The following is a 22,873-nucleotide window of genomic DNA, read 5'->3' as shown; positions in this document are numbered from 1 at the left end:
GTGAAAAAGAACGTACGCCCCTTTTTTGTGCGTACCCACCTTTTGTACATGAGGCCCCAGATCAGTTGATTGCTGCGGAGCTCTAACAGAGTGACCATCATATGTTGAACACTTCCCTGATTAATGCTCTTGTCCTCCGATTGCTCAGTCCTTTACAGATAATAGTGGCTATGTGCTCATTGGGATCTTCAAAGCAGCAGAAATTCTATCCCTCCAGACTGTCTCAGAGGTCTACAGAGAACTTTGACTTTCTGCTTGGTTTATGCTCTGGCTGCGCTGTTTGACCTTATATATTGTAGACAGGTGTGTGCCTTTCCAAATTATGTCCAATCAACTGAATTTACCCCAGGCAGGCGTGAGAAACATATCAAGGATGATCAGTGGAAACATGATGCAACTCAGCTCAGTGTTGAGCTTCATAGAATCATGAGGAAATTAATTTAATCCATTTTGATATAAGGCTGGAAGATAAAACGTTGCAAAAGTAAAGCGCTGTGAATACTTTCCAGATGCACTATATGTTGTTAGTTTACATATTGTATGTGCAATTGTATGACCATTCTATGACTTTCTGATCAGAATCAGAATCATCTTTATTTGCCAAGTATGTCCAAAAAACACAAGGAATTTGTCTCCGGTAGTTGGAGCCGCTCTAGTACGACAACAGACAGTCAATTGACAGAGAACCCTTTTGATACATAAACACATTGACAAAAAACAGTCACTGAGCAATACAGGTTTGCTAGTTATCTGGTAATGCCGGTACATTTTTATTTATTTTTTTCCAATTGTGCAAAAAGATGCAGAGTCCTCTAGCACTTAGAGCAGTTTTAATGACTAATATTGCAATAGTCCATTGTGCAAACGGCGTCGAGATTTCAAGGAGTGTATGCAGTTTAAAGTGACGAGTAGTGCGATAATCTGGGACAATGTTGATTGTGCAAATGTTGCAAATACTCCTCAATCAGAGTGCAAATGGAGCAGATGCTACTCTGGAATGAGTGGCCAGTATTGGTCAACAACAGATATAGTGCAGCGTGGCGAAACTACTACAGTGAGTGCACGAGTAATGTATAAATGGCCCCACAGAAATGTGACAACAAACTCAAGTCAAAAAATTGCCAGCATCTTGTAATGGAATTGTAGGTTAGGTGTTTAAGAAGTTGATTGCAAGAGGGAAGAAGCTGTTGGAATGTCTGCCAGTAGTGATTAAGTAGTCTACAACCTATATGTGTCAAAACCCTGAAACTACTCAGGGGCTCAACTCCATTGAGTTTCCCATCACACTGACATCTCTCCCTTGCCTGTCTGCATTGATTGTAATTGGTTTCTTGTTTGGTGAGGTTCAAGGCCTTTTACAAAAATATATAGCGGTCTGAGAATTTAATTCCCCCTCAAAAATGTAAATACAATAAGACATGATTGAGAAGTAATTTTACCTTTTTTTTTGTCCTGAAGCTGTTGGGAGTTTCTGGACTGTGACGATCCTGTTTGTCAATATCAATTTTTGTCAATTTCCAGAGTCACCTGGTGGATCAGGAACATGAACTCATCCAGTCCACTAAAGTTCTTGGAGTCTCAAAGGTTGAGGACAAAGATAAGTTTATCAAAACACCTGGAGTGAGTAGCTGTTCAAGATGTTTTATGAGATCAAAATATATAATTGTGATGCACAGGTGATTCATATTTCACAACAAAACTGCACGTTCTTTGTATGTATCCCTATGCCTTGCAATACATGTTTTTGCTCTTTTATACACATATTTTTAAAATATGGGATTTACCTGGTGTTAGATTTTTTTATTATTTTTTTTAAACCATTGTTGAAACTCTCACGTCCAGGTGTTATAGACAAGCTACATTGTTTGCACCTCTGTTTTCTGAAAACCAAGTGAAGTACTCCATCTCAAAACACTGCCCCCTGACAGTGTGGTACTTGTGTGGGAAGAATGCTCAAAAATGTGTGTAGTCTACCACTGGTGCTTATGTCTGTTCAAATTCTGGCGTAAATTTGAAAGAATAATTGATCATTTTTAACATACCTGTATGTGATTTTGCTTTGCTTACAACTAGGGGGTGCATGTTCACAGTATGGCACAGCATGTTTGATTGACTGCAATGAAAACCAGATTTTGAATTTACTTTTTTTTCTGCCCAAAAGCTGTTGACAGACTTTACAGACTCAGATGATTCGTTTTCCCGCACTGACAGTCAGCCAGAGACAAATCAGGATATCAAAAGGTTTGTTTGTATTTAAAAAATATATATTTTTTAAACAATTATATTGGTCGTGGAAAATAAAGTAAAATAACAAATAAACAAAAGTTAAGTCCCTGTCAACTTGCTACTTGCTGCTTCTTATTAGGAATTTTTATGCCCAATTATAGAAACATTCTAGTATGAGGGCGAAGTCAACCACGTGCGACCTTCTGTGTGATTGAAAAGGAACCATGAAACTTATTTTTTCCTACGTCCGGACCAGAGTACCAAAATACAAGCTTTAAAACCTTAACTCCCAAGATCATATACAGCGGCTAAAATAAGTATTTAACACATCACCATTTTTCTCACTAAATATATTTCCAAATGTGCTATTGACATGAAATTTTCACCAGCAACACCACAACCCAAGTAATCCAGACATACAAAGAAAATAGAACAGATAAGCTCAGAAATTAAGTTGTGTGTAATAATGTGAAATGACATAGACAAAAAGTATTGAACACATGAAGAAAGGAGGCGCAAAAAGGCATGGAAAGCCAAGACAACACCTAAAATCTATAAATAATCAAACAGCAATCCAGCCGCTTGTCAGTGCAAATGAATATCAGCTGGTTCAGTCCAAATTGATGGCCTATAGAAAGGTCTCATTGCCAAGGTGTGAGTCAAGACACATCTCATGATGGGTAAGAGCAGAGAGCTGTCTCAAGACCATAAGCAAACTAATTGTTGCAAAACATAACAATGGCATTGGTTACAGGTGCATATCTAAGCTTCTGAATGTTCCAGTGAGCATGGTTGGGGCCATAATACGTAAGTGGAAACGGTGGAATGGTGGACGACTGGTTAGAGCGTCCGCCTCACAGTTCTGAGGACTGGGGTTCAATCCCCGGGTCCGCCTGTGTGGAGTTTGCATGTTCTCCCCGTGCCTGCGTGGGTTTTCTCCCACTCCGGTTTCCTCCCACATCCCAAAAACATGCATGCTAGGTTATTTGAAGACTCTAAATTTCCCGTAGGTGTAAAAGTGAGTACGAATGGTTGTTTGTTTCTATGTGCCCTGTGATTGGCTGGCATCCAGTTCAGGGTGTACCCCACCTCCTGCCCAATGATAGCCCAATGATAGCTGGGATAGGCTCCACCACGCCCGAAACTAGAACACAGACCTCCGCTGGACGAGCACCACCGGAATAAGGTCGGGTCGCGGCTGCTGGACGGGCGCCGCCGGAGCCTGCTGCAGCTGCCGAGGAGCCGGGAGGGGGGCCTGCCGCAGCTGCCGAGGAGCAGGGACGGGAGCCTGCCGCAGCTGCCGAGGAGCAGGGACGGGAGCCTGCCGCAGCTGCCAAGGAGCAGGGATGGGGTCTGCAGTCGCTTCCTCAGCCTGCCGCCATTGAGGTCTGGGAGCACAGGAAATGAGAGGGGGAGAGTGCACAGGAACTCAGGAAGGTGAACTACGAAAAACGGGTGGTATGGAACGAGGTGACAAAAAAGGCACGGAACAAGGTGACTTGGGGGCAGATTTGGATGGATGTGACTTAGTTGGAGGCGTGGAACAAGGTGTGGGAACTCCTGAAAAATTAAGTGACTTGGAAACGGGCAGAAAAACGTAAGGACAAAATTTTACCTTTATTTGGGCGCCTCCGTTGGCCACCAGTCGGCGCTCCCGGATAGATGCCCAAACAGGTGCCCAAGTAAAGGTCAGAGGGAAAGGACTTGGATTGGAAACGGGAAAATGTGACAAAAACTGACTAGGATGGGAAAAAACTAGGGAAGGAACCAGAAAAATCTAAATCAGTGTCAGAGTCAGAATCAGACAGGAGGTTAACTAAATCGGGGCCATCTTCACAATCGGAAAAATCTGAATCTTAAAAAAAAAAAAAAAAGTGGAGGTAAAAATGGTAGCGCATGGGGAATAGCTAAGACAAGTGGGGGACACCCGTGAAAAGGACAGAGAAGAAGGAGCGATAGGGCTTACTGGAGGAGGGTAGGTATGGTCGGCAGGCTGAGGGCGCTGGGTGGCAGACTGGTGGCGTGCAGGGTGACGCCGTGTGCTTCCTGCTGGGTCCTGTTCTGGTCGGTTCATTCTGTCACGATTAGGGTTTTTGAAGGAGAGGAAGCCAAGGCAAAAACGTGGATGACCCAGATGCAGGGAAGCAGAGAGGCAAGGCAGGAGTGCAGTAACATTAAAATAAAAAAGCCAAACTAGGATTAAGGAGGTTACGCTAAATCAACAAAAGTCCAAATATCTAAATTAAAAAGTTACAAAGAAACACAAGGGAACAAAGAAAACAGGAAACAAGACATGACTAGTGATATAACTTGACGACTTTGACATGCGACACTGACAATGAACCGACAAGAACTGAAATAAACCAGCGAACTAAATACAAACAAATTGACAAGACCACGAGGAACACCTGGACAACACACGAGTGGCTGGAGGGAGCTCACTGGTCGACACAAGTTAGAAGGTTGACGAGAACAGGTGGACACAATAACCACATGAGCAGACGACATGAACAACATGAGACACAGGAAACCATGCAACAAAACTAAATATAATCTAAATTAGAACACAGACTATGACAAGTAGTGAGGGTTGGGTCTTTTACATGGAGGCAACCAATCAGAGGTAAGGGCAATGTCTTAGCCAAATATGGACAAAGCGGATACAAAACTGGGTCAAACAGAAATAGCTGGACACTCGTATGACAAAACCAAGGTAGTTTTTTTAAAATGAAATTGACACTTAATACTAAGTTCATGTTAGAGTTTCAGTCTATGTAGGTCTAAATAGTCAAAATATGGGACCTTGAAATTGAAAACTAAATTGAAAAAAATTGTTTCTGCTGCTCCTTCCTTTAGCCAAGATGAATCAGGGTATGATGCTTTTGGGAGCTCTGGAGACGAACAGGATAAGGAAGAAGAGGAGCCTAACAAAACACCGAAAGTGAGTGGCTGTTGAAAATTGACTATACAGTGGCACCTCGAATCAGAATCATCTTTATTTGCCAAGTATGTAAAAAAAACACACAAGGAATTTGTCTCCGGTAGTTGGAGCCGCTCTAGTACGACAACAGACAGTCAATTGACAGAGAACACTTTTGAGACATAAAGACATTGACAAAAAAAACAGTCATTGAGCAGTAAAGGGTTGCTAGTTATCTGGTAATGCCGGTACATTTTTTTTTTTGACAATTGTGCAAAAAGATGCGGAGTCCTCTAGTACTTAGACTTAACTGACTTACATGGGGGAGGGGTCATCCGTTAAAGCCGTTTGTCTGTTAATTTGAAGCACTTTTTTTGTGGCCTCAAAGCACACAGTAGAGTACAAAATATTGTAAATAAATGTAAGTGGACAAACCTATCTTTAAACATTGCTGTGATGGCCATGAAAGTGGCATCATCGCTGGTGCATGGGAGAAGTGATGATGGTATGCTAGTGGGAGAAGGTTTTTCTGTTACGGTGGCGAGTCACCATTGCGTTCATGAGCCGTGAGGATGGTGCGCGTCCTTTTCTCATATCCATTACGTTTGGATGCCAAGGTGAAGGGCTTCACAAAAAACAACTTGATAGTGTTGTTAACCATTCCTGGCTAGGTCACCAAACCGTGATTGGGGAACGTAGGGGAGACGTTCTCTCTGGGGTTTCGGAGAGTTGTCCACTTCGGGGTTAATTCCCTTCACTGGTTGTTGTCGTGTAGTGAGAGGCAGGCAGCAAGAAGCACAGAGGCACAGATACACTGCAGGAGTGGGGTTTTATTGGCTATAGCTCGCTGGCTAAACTGTCCCCAGTCGACGTCTATATTTCCGTCAAAAACACACACGCACCTCACGCGTGACCTTGCTCTGAGCAGTGCACTTCAGCACGACACGTGCACACTCACTCACATACACACAACACTGAGCTCCCTGTCACATCCACATCCAGCAATACCCGCAATGCTGTACCATAATCAGTATAGCATGTTCAAGAAACGTGTACTCGACGAGCGGCCAAGGACACAACAGCAGCTATTCCCAGAAATACGGTTACCATTCTCTGTCTGTTGATTGCAGCAGTCATAGCTGTGGTGCCAGTACACAACAGCAGCCAATTCTGGAACTAACGGAATTTGTCCGTTTCAAAGCAGCGTTTTGAGTTCCAACCGGACACTACCATTCTGTCCTATATATCTGAAATCCGTTATATCTGTGTCCGTTAAATCGAGGTTCCACTGTATAGGTCGGAGAGAGGAGGGCCCCTTTCATGGCTTGAACATTTGCCACCTGTGAGATCAATAGCTACAATTAAGGTTCTTTATAGCTTAAAGATGAGGAGAAACTCGGGAGAAAGGAAGAGGATCAGGCAGAGCACCTAATGAGGGAGAAAAAAAAGAGAATGCTTCTGTATTCTGAGAAATTAAGGAGAGAGGAAGACGAGGAGGCAAAGAAATTAATCAGTGAGAAGGAGAAAAGAATACAGTTTCGCCAGGAAGCACTGAGAAAGAAGGAAGAGAAGGAGATGAAGTTGTTGGAAAGGGAGATGGAGGCTCGATCAAAGAGGGAAAAAGAGTTGAGTACACTCTTCTGCCAGAAGGAAGTGATGAGAGAGAAAGAAGGACGAGCAGAACAGTTAAATAGGGAAAAGGAGATGAGAATGTGTCACCACCAGGACCAATTGAGCAAAAAGGAAGAGAAGGAAATTGAGCAATTGAGGAATGAGAAGGAAATACGACTTTGGCCACAAAAGGAGGAGATAAGGAGAGAGGAAGAGAAGGAGGCCCTGAAATTAATGAGAGACAAGGAGACAATAATATGGCTCCATCAGAAAGCACTGAGAAAGAAGGAAGAGGAGGAGATGGAGTTATTAGAAATTGAGATGAAGACAAGAATAGATCTCCACAAGGAGAAACTCAGTACGGATTTTGATCGATTAAAGAGTGAAAAAGATTTGGGTACATGCTTCTACCCTGAGAAGCTGATGAAAAAGAAAGAGGAGGAAGCGGAGCAGCTAAAGAGGATAAAGGAGATGGAAATGCAGAGGAATTATCAGGAGATACAAATTTCTCAACAAAAGGAGGAGCTGATGAAAGAGGAAAAGGAGGAGGTTGCACGATTGAAGAGGCAGAAAGTGACAAGAATACTTCAATGCAAAGTAGAGCTGAGGCGAGAGGAAGAAGAAGAAGCAGAGCAATTGAAGCGGGCAAAGGAGATGAGACTTCATCTCTGCAGGGAAGAACTGAGGAAAGGGGAGGATGAGGAAGTGGAATGGTTAAAGAGGGAAATGGACATGAGAAGACGTCTGCTTCTGGATGAATTTCATAGAGCTCAAAAGGAGGCAGAGCAGTCAATGAGGGCAAAGCAGATGAGAATGCAATTCTGCCTGGAAGAACTCAGGAAAGAGGAAGAGGAGGAGGCAGAGCAGTTGAAGAGGGACAAGGCTATAAGAGTGTGCCAACAAAAGGAGGAGCTGATGAAAGATGAGGAGGAGGAGATAGCGCAATTGAAGAAGGATACTGAGAGAAGAATCTGTCGCTACCTCGAAGAGCTGAGGAGAGAGGAAAAGGAGGAAGTGGAGCAATTGAAGCAAAAGAAGGAGATGAGACTACAGCACCAACTAGAGGAGCTCCACAGAGAGGAGGAGGAGGCGGCGGAGATTTTGAAGAGGGAGAAGGATGTTAGATTTGATCTCTGCCAGGAACAACAGATGAGAGAAAAGGAGGAGGAGGAGGAAGAGTTGAAAAAATACATTGACACTAGAAAATTTCTCCTTGAGGAGGAGCTTCGCTGGGAGGAAAATGAGCAAATAAAGAGGGAAAGGGCGATGAGAACACATTCACACAAACAAGAGGAACGCAAAAGAAATGAAGAGGAAGAGGAGCAATCAGAGAGAGAGCAAAGAACACAATTCCATGAGGAATTGAGGAGAGAAGAAGAGGAGAATGGGCAATTAATGAAGGAAAAGGATTTAAGAAATGCTCTCTCCCTGGACGAACTGAGCAGAAAGGCGCAGGAGCTAGCATGTTTAAGGAGGGGCAAAGAGATGAAAATTAGGCTTTATCAGAATGGGCTGAGAAGAGAGGAAAAGGGTGAGATTGAACTGATGACAAGAATGTGTCTTCACCAGGAGGTGCTTAGAAGAGCAGAAGAAAAAGAAGTGGAGCAGTTACAGAGGGAAAGACAGACAAAAATGCATGTTTACCAAGAGGAACTGAGAAGACAAGAAGTGAATGAATTGGACAAATTAAGGAGGGAAAGGGCAAAGAGCGCTCATCAGCTCCTGAAGGGACTGCAGGAAGACGAAAGGGAACAATTGAAGAGGGAAAATGCCATGGGAAGAAATCTCCAAGAGTTGAGCAGTGAGGAAAAGGAGCGATTAAAGGAGGAGCTGATGAGAGAAGAGGATAAGGCAGAGGAATTGAATAGCGGTAGAACAGAGCGTAACACAGGTGAAGAAGTGGAAGGGCGGTTTACGAGGGAAATGTCGACAAAAACAACACTCTGTGAAGAAGAACTGACAAGTGAGGAGGAGGAGGTGGAGTGCTTGAAGAGGGAGATGATGAGAATGTTTTTCCGCCAGGAGGTCCCAAGGAGAGAAGAAGAGGAGGCAGAAAAATTAGAGCGAGGGAAGACAAAAGCATGGCTCCGTCCGGGGCATAGCATAGAAGAAGAAATAAAAGGGTCGTTTTTAAGAGAAATAGAGACACAAACAATGCTCAACGAAAAAGAACTGACGAATGAGGAAGAGAAGAATGAGACAATGAGCATGTCGCTCTGCCAGGTGGGACTAACAAGTGAAGAAGAGGAGCCACTGAAAATGGACAAGATAAAATTTCCACCCCAGGAGAAGCTGACGGGAGAGCAAAAGGAGGAGGAAGGACTGAAGAAGGAGAAGGAAGTAAAATCAAAACCCCAACAGGAAGGGTCAAGCAGAGAGTATGAGACTGAGTGGCTGAAAAACGAAAGGGCGAGCATAGTCTATCTGAACAAAGACGTAATTAGGATTGCAGAAGAGCAGGAGAAGAAGAGACTATATAATTGCCAGGAGCAGCTGAAGACAGAGGAAGAGGAGGAAGGTGAAGCTTTAAAGAGGGAGAAGGAAAAGATGGCATATTGCCGACAAGTAGAATTGAAAAATGGCGAAGAGGAGGAGATGGTACAATTAAATAGGGACACAGAGGAGTTAAGGAAAGAGAAACTAGATGAGACACAGTTGGTAAAGAAAGATTATGCATTTTCATTAGGAACTGAGGGAAATGGAAGAGCAGGTCCCAGAGTGAAAGATCGAACATGTCTCCGACTGGAAGAGCTTCGAAAGGAGGATGAGGAGCAGCGAGAGCATTTGAAGATCGAAAAGGATAAAAAAGCACAACTCCGCCAGGAGAATCCTAGGAGCAGGGAGGAAAAGGTAGAAGGGTTAATGAGGGAAAATGAAACTAATTTCCAATGCGAACTAAGTAGAGAAGTAGATGAAGAAGAGGAGGAGGTGGATTTTTTAAAGAGACAAAAGCGGAGAAGAATTTGCCTTTGCATTGAAGAACTGAAAAGAAAGGAAGAAGAAGAAGTGGAGCAGTTACAGAGAGAAAAAGAGACAAGAATGCACATTTATGAGGAGGAACTCAGAAGAGACGAAGAAATTGAGGCAGAGCATTTAAAGAGTGAAAAGGAGCAGAGAATACGTCTCCTCCAGGAAGAGCTGAGAGTAGAGGAAGAGGAAGAGGCAGAGCAGTTAAAAAGGGACAAGGAGAAGCGAATGAGTATCCTGCATGAGAAGTTGCAGAAAGAGGAAGAGGATGAGCGATTGAAGTGGGAAAATGAGAGGAGAACATTGCTCCACCAGGAGGAACAGAGTAAACATGAAGAGGAGGAGCAGTTTAAGAGGGTTGAGGAGAAAAGAAGGAGTCTCTACCTAGAGGAACTGAGGAAAGAGGAAAATGAGACAGCAGAGCGTTTCGAGAGGGAAAAGGAGCAGAGAACACACCTTCACCAGGAAGAGCTGTGGAGAGAGGAAAAAGCTGAGGTGGAACAACTAAGGAAGGAAAAAGACAAGACCATCGATAACCTCCAGGAGGATCTTATGAGAGAAGAGGAGGAGGAGTTTATTAGGGAGAAGGAAAAGATAACACATTTACTCCCAGAAATGCTGAGGAAAGAGGAAGAAGAGGTTGAGCAGTTAAAAAGAGAGAAGGAGAAGAGAATGCAATACTGCCAAGAGGAATTGAGGAGAGAGGAAGACGAAGAAACAGAACAGTTAAAGATAGAAAAGGAAAATAGAATGAGCCATCTCCAGGATGAGCTGAAGCGAGAGACAGAGGAATTGATTGACAAATTGAAGGCTGAGAAGCAGAAGAGAATGCGTCTCCGACAAATAGACCTGTGGAGAGAAGAGGAGGAGAGGAAACTGAAGACTGAGTATAAGGAAAGGCTGAGGTAGGATAATGATTTATTCATTTAACCTTGATTTATCCATGTAATGCAATCATCTACTGATGACATAAAACACGTGTCCTAGTTTTAATCAGGACTACAGAATGTCTCTAAAGAACAAGTACACGCCTTACAGTTATCGGACAACATTTCCCAGATTTATAGTTGACAAACCTATCAAAAACCTCTAGGTGAGAAAGAGAAGTTTTCAAATCCATGTTGTAATCCATATTATATAATTTCCTATGCTTCTGCCAAATGTTATGTACATTGGTCGATTTCCATTTTTTGGACCAGCCACTGACCAGGTAGCTTATGATGCTATCTGACCCAACATGATGGCTCATATGTTCCGTCACTTGCAACGCTAACTTCATGAATTTTATCAACTACAAATGCCTCTTAATACAGTATATATTTCTTTCCATGTATTTTAACAATTTATGGAGTGTTTCTTCAATCTGAACTTTTAATTTTTTTTATGCATGTTTGGGTGCCAAATGAAAACACACATCACTTGACTGCCATTTGCAAGCTGTTTGGCTCTTGAACATTCTTATGCAAACTTGGGCCCTTGGCTTTTTTATAATTAAAGTTCATCACTTCATCGTACCATACCACTGTATTTTTCTCCTTTTTTGGTTTAAAGAGATGCCAAACCTTCATCCTACTGTCCCACTGTCTACAGCAGTGTGTTATAGCGGTTGTCCCTGGTTCCCAGCCATAGTTATGAAAACTAGATATGCCGGCACGCCGTAGCAGCCTGGCTAACCGACTTGCCTATGTGGCGGCCATGTTGGGGAGGTCAACGACATGGTCCCGGCTAACGTGGGTGCGTCAGGAAATAATGTCCGTGTGGAAAACATGGACGGTGGCGCAAACATGATTCCGGCGGCGTTTCAAAGCAAAAACCTATTTTTGTAGTTGACCTAACTGTGTAAATGTACTTTTTTGCCCTACTGTACTTTATGTGTTTTGGGATTGGTTGTAGATACTGTAGCAATACTGTTTACTACTTGTTTTTGTTTTTAACCATGTCTTTAGAATGCAGTGCATTTGCAGGGGCACCATTTTCAAAGCTTGCCGTGTCTCTTCTATTGGTTGTCATTATGACGTTTTAACATTAGAACTCGTTCTCAGCGTCTAATTAATACTCTATATCTATCACCTCCTGAGGGCTTTACGGCAGTGTCTTCTGGCCAGGAGGAGAAAGGAGGAGACCTTGATGAACAACATGTTCGAGCAGAAGGAGAAATTAAAAGAATCTGTCCGGATGGAGAGAGAGGATGACCAGCAATTTAAACTCAGGTTTGACACACAATTTCACACAAACACAAAACAGTGCAAAGGGACATTGCTGCGTAAAGGGTGAGAAAATTGATGATGATTCTCAAGGCCCTTGATGAGTGTTGACCAAAGCATGTTGCATCTCTCAACCACTTTCAAACAAAAAGTGGACCACAACTGCCACAACACCCACAGCTGGATTGGGGAGCCCTTTCTGTAAAACCTGTTGCTCCCTAACACTGGTACCTGGTCGGCCGAGTTGTTGAACGTTTCGGCCTGCTCCCGCTTCCCGCCCCGCTCCAGTGACAGACAGCGTCACAGCTCAAATGTTTGATTGACAGCTAGTTGACAAATAATCCTTTCATCTCCAGAGATAGTGGGAACATGTCAAATTTGCGCTGGTGTGTGTGTGCGTGCGTGCGTGTGTGTCTGTGTGCGTGCGCATGTGGGTTAGGCAGGACCGTGAAGCTGCCCTAAGAGCACTTTGCCTTGCACTTGAAGAACGGGAAGCTGACCATGATAGGCTGACGGCTCAAAGGAGACAATTCTTTGAGTGCCTTAAGGCCGAGTCAGAAGAGGAGCCACATACACTGAGAACAAGACTCCAGCAAGGCACGGGGGAGAACCTGAAGTTTTTGACACCAGAGGTAACTGTTGATTGCTTTTGTGTCTTTGTGTTACAAACATGTCCCATGGGGTATTGCCTACCTACCCACCTACATAGCTACATTGCGGTGCCAGTCAAATATAAATTTGCTTATCGCCGTTTTAATCGAGACGATCGATGAATCCTTTAGCCTAGTTATCTTTGAAATGGTATTGACATTTACACTAGGATCAGAGGTGGGTAGAGTAGTCAATTATTGTACTCAATAAGAGTACTGTTACTTCAAAATAATATGACTCAAGTAAAAGTAAAAAGTAGCCCTCCAAAAATGCGTGCGTGTGCGAGCGAGAGATTACAGAACCAAGAGATGCATACTTAAGACAAAAAAAACAAAAACATCTGCAAATTACCGGAAGGTGTTCTATCAAGTTATCAGTGGACTGAAATATCCAAGTTTGGGAAAACACAGGACTACACTGCATGACAAAGCTGTTGTTGTTTTTTCTGTGTCTATAATGTAAACACAAGTCGTGCAGCTGATTTCCCCCCACCCCCAACATGAGTCCCTTTGATTGGCCTGGTGCTTGGTGTGCGGTCATATGTCTACCTTATGCTGTTTGATTGGTCAACTGGAGTCAAATGACACCATGGTAACATTGGATTGGTGCAAACAGGGCCCAATGCGGAAGTGGCAATCAAAGTCTGAGAATAGATCACTCATGCAATAATTGATGAATAAAAGTAGTGAGGGGCGTGTACATCATTGTAACTGAGTAAAAGTACCGCCTATTCTTAACATAAATACTCAAGTAAAAGTAAAAAGTATAATGCATTTAAACTACTCTGACAAGTACAATTTAACCAAAATGTTACTTCAGTAAATGTAACGGAGTAAATGTAACACGTTACTACTAAGGTTGGGCATTGTTTGAATTTGAGCGATTCCGGTCCCGATTCCAGGTCCTTATTTCAATTCCGGTTCCAAACTATTCTCGATTCCGATTCTTTTAGGAGACTGGGTCAAAAATGTTAGCATTGTTTAAATAAAGGGTGTCCAAATTATGAACATCCATTTTCTTAGCGGCCGCAGCATAGACTAAAATGAACATTTGACTCAGGGTTCTTTATAACCAGCATCAATATCAAACCTACGAATTAAAATGCAATGTGTGTGGAACTAACCCAATTGACTCAATATGCATTAATGTTTCAGCTAAAAGATAAATATAGCAGTTAAAATCATTATTTGGGACTGTTTTATCACATCAAATTGTTTATATGTGAGCAGCACGGTGGTAGACTGGTTAGCACATCTGCCTCACAGTTCTGAGGACCGGAGTTCAAATCCCGGGCTCGCATTTGTGGAGTTTGCGTGTTCTCTCCATGCCTGCGTGGGTTTTCTCTGGGTACTCCGGTTTCCTCCCACATCCCCAAAACATGCATGGTAGGTTAATTGAAGACTCTAAATTGCCCATAGGTGTGAATGTGAGTGCAAATGGTTGTTTGTTTATATGTGCCCTGGGATTGGCTAGCAACCAGTTCAGTGTGTACCCCGCCTCGTGCCCGCAGTTAGCCGGAATATAAACCCAGTAGGGCTCTGAGATCGAGAGACTCAGAGAAATTGGAATAAGTTGCCAACAGAAGTGACGTCAGCCCCAAGTGTGCATGTTTTTAAGTCCAGGTTAAAAGCTCTTCTTTTTTCCCATGCTTTTTAGAGCATTTCCACTTTTAAATTATATTTCTTGCACTGTATGCTGTTTTAATTGTATTTTTCTTTTATTTTCTTTTATTTTTGTTTTAAATGTTTATAAGCTGTTTTGTCTTTGTTTTTAAATGCATTTAATCATGTAAAGCACATTGAGTTACCTTGTGTATGAAATGCGCTATATAAATAAATTTGCTTTGCTTTCTTTGCTTAAGCTTTTTTTTCTGTCATCGGCTCTTGCGTTGGTTTGAAGACTAAAACAAACGCGAAAAACCATCAATGCAAAAGTGCAACCAACCGTATACCTTGTTAGCTGTCTCAATGTTGGCATAGACTTATTTTATTGTTTCACTCACCCAATTGAGTGAGAGCTGACTTAACTGAAGCTCCACGCGGTGTAGGCTGATGCTTGGAGCGCGTCAGACGCTACACATCGTGAAAGCCTCCTTTGCACAGTGTAATCTTATTCCAAGTGTTGCACTGTGGCGACTGGTCATTAATTTTAACAAAGTTAAGACACACTTTTTGTCCGCCGCCGCCGTTGGGCACAAGCATGTCTTTAGTGCACATTCTTCTTCGTTGGTTTTTGTCACTTCTTTGTTGGTTTTCGCCACTTCTCGATTCTCGATGCCTAACCCTAGTTACTACACACCTCTGGATATTAATTTGGTACATTTCCATTTCCCCACCTCTGACTAGGGTAAGACAAACTTTGTCTGTTTCTTGAGTGAAAATGTGTCTCAGCAGGCACTAGAGAAGACTTTGGATTCTGGCTTCTGCAGCACCTTTCACCCACTGAATGGGGCAGGTAATATTGTTCTTTTTACACACTTATTATTGACTATGCAAAATAATGAGTATTAAGTACTGTATCCTTTTTCATATCTTATCCACAGCTCTAGAGTCTCAACATGAGATATTTGGTGCTTTCAGACCAACTCCTCAGAGGTTGAACACCACACATTTCTCAACCTTCAGTCCGACGCTCGGAGCACCTCATTCCACGACTACCACCGCTGCATACACCACCATGCATCCAGACCCACTGTTCTGTCATCCAAGAGCAACAGTAACTGTGGACCCATTCGCCACCACATCCCTGAGAGAAACCTACCTAGCGAATACTACTCCTGGGTACTGTGATCAGCTGAGCCTAAATAAATTCAACGAGATCACGGTTTATCGTTTTCAAAGACAAAACGCACAGTCGATTCCTTCTGCACACATGTGAATACATTATATACATCCATGAAAAAATTGTTTATGCAGTATATACATTTTCTTCTTAAACACTCTTTGTCCCTGTTGAATATCAGTCTGGTGCATAGTTCCACCTAAATCAGAGGTTCAAGAACCAGGGAGAACCTCTTCAGTACACCATGGTCTACATTGTTACATTGATTTAGTCACCATTAACTAACAACAGCCCACAAATGGCCAAAGATAAACAAACTCATTCACACAATCTTTTGTTGAGTTAACGGCCTCTGAAATCACTAGGTACTCAACCAGCACTGCCACTGTAGAGAGCATTTCTTACACAGGTTATATATACGCAGTATATTGGTCATTTTTATATTATTTGATCAATAATGGTAAAGACATGGCCCACTTTATTTCCTTTTGAAAATCAATTTATTCAACTGATGAGTATTTCAGTTATTCCCAGTTGCTATCCAACTAAAGTTAAAAACATTTCTAAGGAAACAAAATATTTTAAAATAATGTTTTTCAAACTTTTAATGCCAAAATGTCTTGACCGTTAAGTGTTTCATGATTTGCAACATGTTTTCTGAAGATTCTAATTACATTGTTTGATATATAGGATTTTCTCATATTCCTTAATATGCCTTTTCCGTGTAAACTAACACAAATGAATCTTCGTGTCTTCAGAGTTCCTTTTTGGTTCTTTTACAAGTGGTCCTTCTTTTTCAATCAAGCTGTCTTTACCGTTAATGCCACGAGAGAGAGCCTCATTATGTTGCAATATACCAGAAGGATCTGTGAGCTGAAGTGCCAGGGTAAGGCAGCCATTTTGCATTCACACACAAGCAGACAGCAAAATAATAGTTATTTTTGAGATACGTTTGAATTTTTGAAAATGTCGGAATTATTGCATGTCTTTACCGTTATTAAAAATGTGTAAAGACAATGTAATGGATTGAATATTTAGGATCCTTTATTCACTTGAATTTGTAGAGTTTGAAGGGCAACACGTAAACTGTGCAACTCGTGTTTTTTATGAAGCTGTTTATGTCTTAACCATTTTGCACTTTTGTCTATACCATTGTGCAACAAGTGTATTTCAGTGGGCCACCACCATTTTCTGTCAATGGGTTCTATTAACAAAGCTGTGGCAGAATTTCATTTATGATGATAAGTTCTTACATTCTAAAGGATGGGTGTTCTTTAACTTGATTTATTTATCGTTTGTATATCCAAGTTACACTATTTGTCAGTTCAAAGTATAATGTTATAGTTTTAACATCAATCGATAAACTTGAGCCTATAAGTTTACTGCTGATTTTGTTTTATTATTGAATAAAGCTGTATAAATAAGAGCTGTCATTGTTCATAATTTTTCCCATACAAGTTTAAGAAATCTTGTTGTTTGGATGGCGGCACGGTGCACGACTGGTTAGCACGTCTGCACAGTTCTGAGGATCCGGGTTCAAATCCTGCCTCGCCTGTGTTGAGTTTGCATGTTCTGCCCCATGCCTGTATGGGTTTTCTCCCACATCCCAAAAAGATGCGTGGTAGGTTAATTGAAGACTCTAAATTGCCCACAGGTGTGAATGTGAGTGTGAATGGTTGTTTATTTGTGCCAATCTAAATTGCCCATAGGTGTGAGTGTGAATGGCTGGCAACTCCGCACATGGCTTGGGCTCTGGTACCAGTCCTCTTAAGAGGGGTTGGACCCCCTTCCACTCTGGAGTTGCCCACAGTGAGAGGCGCCGAGCAGGTGTGGGTATACTTATTGCCCCCCGGCTCGGCGCCTGCGCGTTGGGGTTCACCCCGGTGGACCGTTGGTGGACACCAGCGGTGAGGGATGCTGTCAAGCTAAAGGAGGAGTCTGATCGGGCCTTTTTGCCCTGCGGGACTCCTGAGGCAGCTGATGGGTACCGGCTGGCCAAGCGGAATGCTGCTAAAGTGGTTGCTGAAATTCGGGCATGGGAGGAGTTCAGTGAGAACAACTTCCGGATGGCTTTGAGGAAATTCTGGTCCACCATACGGCGTCTCAGGAGGGGAAAGCAGTGCACCATCAACACTGTATAGTGGGGATGGGGCGCTGCTGACCTCATCTCAGGATGTTGTGAGTCAATGGCGAGAATACTTGGAAGACCGCCTCAATTCCACCGACACGCCTTCCCATGAAGAAGCAGAGTCTGGGGTCTCTGAGGTGGGCTCTCCTATCTCTGGGGTTGAGGTCACCGAGGTGGTTAAAAAGCTCCTCGGTGGCAAGGCCCCGGGAGTGGATGAGATTCGCCCGCAGTTCCTAAAGGCTCTGGATTTTGTAGAGCTGTCCTGGTTGACACGCTACAACACTGCAACATCGCGTGGACATCGGGGACAGTGCCTCTGGATTGGCAGACTGGGATGGTGACCCCCCTTTTTAAGAAGGGGGACCGGAGGGTGTGTTCCAACTACAGGGGGATCACACTCCTCGGCCTCCCTGGTAAGGTCTATTCAGGGGTGCTGGAGCGGAGGGTCCGTCGGGAAGTCGAATCTCAGATTCAGGAGGCGTAGTGTGGTTTTTGTCCTGGCCGTGGAACAGTGGACCAGCTCTTCACCCTCAACAGGGTCCTCGAGGGTGCATGCGAGTTCGCCCAACCAGTCTATATATGTTTTCTGGACTTGGAGGTGTTCGACTGTGTCCCTTGGGGAGTCCTGTGGGGGGCTCTTCGAGAGTATGGGGTACCGAACCCCCTGATATGGGCTGTCGGTCCCTGTACGACCTGTGTCAGAGTTTGGTCCGCATTGCCGGCAGTAAGTCGGACTCGTTTACGATTGGGCTTGGACTCCGCCAAGGCTGTCCTTTGTCACCGATTCTGTTCATAACTTGGACAGAATTTCAAGGCGCAGCCGAGGCGTAGAGGTTTGGTGGCCTCAGTATTGCATCTCTGCTTTTTGCAGATGATGTGGTTCTCTTGGCTTCATCAAGCTGTGATCTCCAACTCTCACTGGAGCGGTTCACAGCCGAGTGTGAAGTGGCTGGGATGAAAATCAGCAAGTGGAGGAATTCAAGTAGCTTGGGGTCTTGTTCCCCAGTGAGGGAAGAGTGGAATGGGAGATCGACAGGCAGATCCGTGCAGCGTCGTCAGTGATGCGAACTTTGTATCAGTCCGTTGTGGTGAAGAAGGAGTTTAGCCGAAAGGCGAAGCTCTCAATTTACCGGTCGATCTACGTGCCTACGCTCATCTATGGTCACAAGCTATGGGTTGTGACTGAATGAACAAGATCCTGGATCCAAGCGGCCGAAATGAGTTCCTTCCGCAGCGTGTCCGGGCTCACCCTTAGAGATAGGGTGAGAAGCTCGGTCATCTGCGAGGGGCTCAGAGTAGAGCCACTGCTCCTCCGCATTGAGAGGAGACAGATGAGGTGGCTGGGGCATCTGATTCAGATGCCTCCCGGACGCCTCCCTGGTGAGGTGTTCCGGGCACGGAGACCCCGGGGACGCCCCATGACACGCTGCAAAGACTATGTCTCCCGGCTGGCCTGGCAACGCCTTGGGATGCCGCCCTGGAAGAGCTGGTTGAAGTGGCTGGGGAAAGGGAAGTCTGGGCTTTCCTGCTAAAGCGACTGCCCCCGCGACCGGACCTCGGATAAGTGGGGGAAAAATATCCATCCATCCATTTACTTCACCGCTTATCCTCACTAGGGTCGCGGGCTGCCGGAGCCTATCCCAGCTATCTTTGGGCGAGAGGCGGGGTACACCCTGAACCGGTCGCCAGCCACATATAAACAAACAATCATTCGCGCTCACATTCATACCTACGGGCAATTTAGAGTTTCCATTTAACCTACCATGCATGTTTTTGGGATGTGGGAGGAAACCGGAGTGCCCGGAGAATATATATATATAAAATTCACTTTTTGAATTGAACTACTGAAATGAAGTTTTCCGCGATATTTTAATTTATGAATGTACTTTACCCCCCAATGACGCCAGAGAGCAACGAGATGAATTAAGATAAACGTGCGCTGAGTGCGTCGGCCACAGTGTCAAAAAACCTTTGCGTTTCACGTCGCGCCACCCCACTCATGACACACGAACATTTGCGCTGGCGCCTTGGTGACGAAATTCCTTTTGATATCAAAGCTACGTTTCCAGAAACGGCTCCCGAGTGTCATATGGCCATTTTGCCTGGAACGGATTCAGCGGCAGAATCTTGCGAGACAACTTGTGTCTGCTGCAGTCATGGATGGCACGGAGGTTCTCGAGGGACCCCACGGTGACAAATTTGAGTTCTCTGAAAAAGGTACACGGTATAAAGGTGTATTTTCTCTAAAACTTGACGTCTTTCTGATTACATCTTGTCATGTAGGCTTTATGCTGATTTGGGCTACTAAGACGTTGTAGCACAAGTTATTACCCAGTTCTATTGACAATTATGCTAATACACTCAGGCTACTAAAGTAACAGAGGTGGCAAAATATATATATTTGTGCTAAAAAGACTGGTAAAAGTAGAGGTGCGGACTCAACTCCCGTACTTAGGTCCAAGTAAAAAAACGACGGACTCAAACGTACTTTAGAAAAAAAAAGTAAAACTTCAGTTTTGCTGTAAGTGATATGGAATACCCGTTTTTATGTACTTGGCTCAACGAACAAAAAACATTCTCTACACACAAAATAGTTTATCTCTCATTACGTAGTGTAGTGAAAAGAAAAAAAATCACACGTCACGTTGTTTGAACTAGCGTTGGCTCCACTTTGAGCTTCAATTAATCAAATCAACATGTTTCTGTAGCTTTCCTAATACCTTGTATGTGTTTTCCCCCAGACAAGACGAACCTAGTGAGGATACGTGGTACTGAAAATGGATGGATGGAAGACGGAGAATTTTTTGAATGCCAGAAGCATTTTTTTTAGGCTGGCACAAGACACAATGCATTAGCCTCGAATTATTTATTGACAACTGTATTAAATAAGGCCATCGATGAGGAGTATCTTCCTTCTCAAAATCGGTTTGCTTGCTGATTCTTGCTGGAAATAAATATTTAAGTACAGTCTAGATACCTGAAAAGTCTACTTACGTACAGTCATGAAGTATTTGTACTTAGTTACTTTCCACCACTGCTAACTAATTTCTCTTCCAGAAAAAGCCTCGGTCCTCTCATACGGCCATGAATGAGAGCTAAGTTTTAAATCTACTAGTCAGGAGAAATAAGAAATTATCTCACAAAAATAAACATTGTCGGGTTACAAACTTAATTGCTTCCGTGACCCCGTTTGTAACCCGTTACCTGAGGTAACGTTTCCCATTGAAATGAATGGAAATGCATTTGTTCCAGCCCCAAAATGAAGTTATACTTAACTTTTTTTTTTATCATCCATCCATACGTTTCTGTCCTGCTTCTCCTCACTAGGGTCGCGGGCGTGCTGAAGCCTATCCCAGCTATCTTCAGGAGGGAGGGTTGGTACACCCTGAACCGGTCGCCAGCCAATCGCAGGGCACATATAAACAAACAACCATTCGTACTCACATTCACACCTACGGGCAATTTAGAGTCTTCAATCGACCTACCATGCATGTTTTTGGGATGTGGGAGGAAACGAGTACCTGGAGAAAACCTACGCAGACACAGGGAGAACATGCAAACTCCACACTGGCGGGGCTGGGATTTGAACCACGGTCCTCAGAACTGTGAGGCAGATGTGCTAACCAGTCTTTACTGGTTTCCCCCCCCCCCCCCCCTTTTTTTTTTATCTGTGTGGTTAAAAAGAAATATAGTGCTATAGAAATCTGAAAAAACACAATTAAAAAAAACAAAATAAAACAATAAACAAATAGGGTAAGTTTTATTGCTCATAACTAAGGAGTGGAAAGGGGAGGAGGACTACAGCTCATTGAAGAAGAGTCTTTGTCCATAATAACGGGGAAATTCTGATTCAGGTGTTTTTTTCTTTTCTTTTTGTCAATTTTCTAAGTCGGTGGTTGATTTTGGCACAACAGACTGATCCAGGGAAACCTTTCTTTTTCTGTTTAGAAAAAAAATCAGAAAGTAGGATGTTACATTGTCACTTAAAAGATGAATTGCTCTGTTGGCCAATTTGCCGGAAATTTATTTTAATCATTTTTTGTATTGCCTCGCTCACGCTTTCACAAGTGAGTGCTTTCTCAGACAAAAAACAACAAAGATACAGTACGCCTACTTTAGTTGGATTGCGTGACGCACAGTCAATGACGGTTACACAGGCAATCTTGCTGCTCATCTATGAAAAGTGCTTCCTAACACTTATCGTTAGCAGTTTCCCTTTTTATCTTGGGTGCCATTCTAACTATTAAGCCCTCTGTTTACTTTTTTAGAAAAAGTTCCACATGACGATAGCGCACTTCCGTCAGTCTTCATTCATAATATAGCGGCTGCTGTTCGCTTTTGGATTGTTTGAATGTGCGTATAGGCGGAACTTTTGCCTAGCGAACACCTCTGTGTAGAGCCATTTTGACATGCCATCATTAACAGTTTGTTGCTCTGTTTAATGTGACGCTACAATTCAATAAATAACATACAGCGGCTGAAATAAGTATTTAACATGTCACCATTTTTCTCACTAACTATATTTCCAAAGGTACCATTGACAAGACATTTTCACCAGATGTTGGGAACAACCAAAGTAATCCATACATACAAAGAAAGTAGAACAAATAATGACACCGGGAAAAAATATTGAATACGCCAACTGGTATGTATTTAATACTTTGTACAACAGCCTTTGTTTGTAATGACAGGTTCAAGATGCCTCTTGTATGGAGAAACTAGTTGCATGGTTTGTTCTGGTATGATTTTGGCCCATTCCTCCACACAAGCAGTCTTCAAATCTTGGAGGTTCTGTGGGCTTCTTTTATGGACCTTGAGTTTCAGTTCTTTCCATAGATTGGTGATTGGCTGGGCCATTCTAGCATCTTTATTTTTTTTCCTTTGAAACCAATTGAGAGTTTCCTTGGCAGTATGTTTTGGATCATTATCCTGATGAAATGTCCACCCTCGTTTAATTTTCATCATCATCCTAGATTGCAGCAGACTTTTGTCAAGAATGACTCGGTAGATTTGCTCATTCATCCTTCCTTCAATAATGTGAAGTTTACCAGTACCATTTGCTGAAAATCAGCCCCACACCAAAATGTTCTAACTTCTGAACTTCACTGTTGGTATGGTCTTTTTAGGGTGATGTGCAGTGCCATTTCTTTTCCAAACATGGTGTGGATTATGGCATCCAAACAGTTCAATTTTGCTCTCATCAGACCATATTCTCCCAGTATTTAACTGGCTTGTCCAGATGTTGTTCAACAAACTTTAAACTAGCTTTGAGATGCTTTTTTTTCAGGAGTGGGGTCTTACGTGATGAGCGTGCATACAGGTCATGACGGTGGAGGGCATTACTCACTGTTTTCCTTGTGACAACAGTACCTGCTAATTCCCCAG

General features: G+C 43.2%; 2 protein-coding genes across 14 annotated transcripts in view; both read left to right on the top strand.

The window, feature by feature from the left end:
- Window positions 1-16,786, top strand: part of LOC133482622 (trichohyalin-like) — a 51,726-nt gene extending 34,940 nt beyond the window's left edge. For 3 of the 9 annotated variants that reach the window (XM_061782949.1, XM_061782950.1, XM_061782951.1), the window contains 4 exons: window positions 1,522-1,620; window positions 2,162-2,241; window positions 5,083-5,167; window positions 11,803-12,510. In XM_061782949.1, coding sequence (XP_061638933.1) covers window positions 1,522-1,620; window positions 2,162-2,241; window positions 5,083-5,167; window positions 11,803-11,916 — 378 coding nt within the window. In that variant the 3' untranslated portion in view covers window positions 11,917-12,510. Of the gene's footprint in view, window positions 1-1,521; window positions 1,621-2,161; window positions 2,633-5,082; window positions 5,168-6,106; window positions 10,630-11,802; window positions 12,561-14,924; window positions 15,034-15,121 lie in introns of those variants that run through there. The other 6 variants (XM_061782948.1, XM_061782947.1, XM_061782946.1 and 3 more) reach the window with 6 other exon arrangements.
- Window positions 16,787-19,535: 2,749 nt separating this feature from the next.
- LOC133482718 (trichohyalin-like) overlaps window positions 19,536-22,873 on the top strand; it is a 40,193-nt gene continuing 36,855 nt past the window's right edge. For 3 of the 5 annotated variants that reach the window (XR_009789886.1, XM_061783136.1, XM_061783134.1), the window contains exon 1: window positions 19,536-19,705. Coding sequence is in view for 4 of the 5 variants with exons in the window: in XM_061783136.1 (XP_061639120.1) it covers window positions 19,645-19,705 (61 nt within the window). In the remaining variant the exon portion in view is untranslated. The remainder of the gene's footprint in view (window positions 19,706-22,873) is intronic. The other 2 variants (XM_061783138.1, XM_061783135.1) reach the window with 1 other exon arrangement.

The sequence above is a fragment of the Phyllopteryx taeniolatus genome, chromosome 8 (genome assembly GCF_024500385.1).
Source record: "Phyllopteryx taeniolatus isolate TA_2022b chromosome 8, UOR_Ptae_1.2, whole genome shotgun sequence".
In the NCBI taxonomy this organism is placed as follows: domain Eukaryota; kingdom Metazoa; phylum Chordata; class Actinopteri; order Syngnathiformes; family Syngnathidae; genus Phyllopteryx; species Phyllopteryx taeniolatus.
This window is presented reverse-complemented; position numbering and strand designations above follow the sequence as displayed.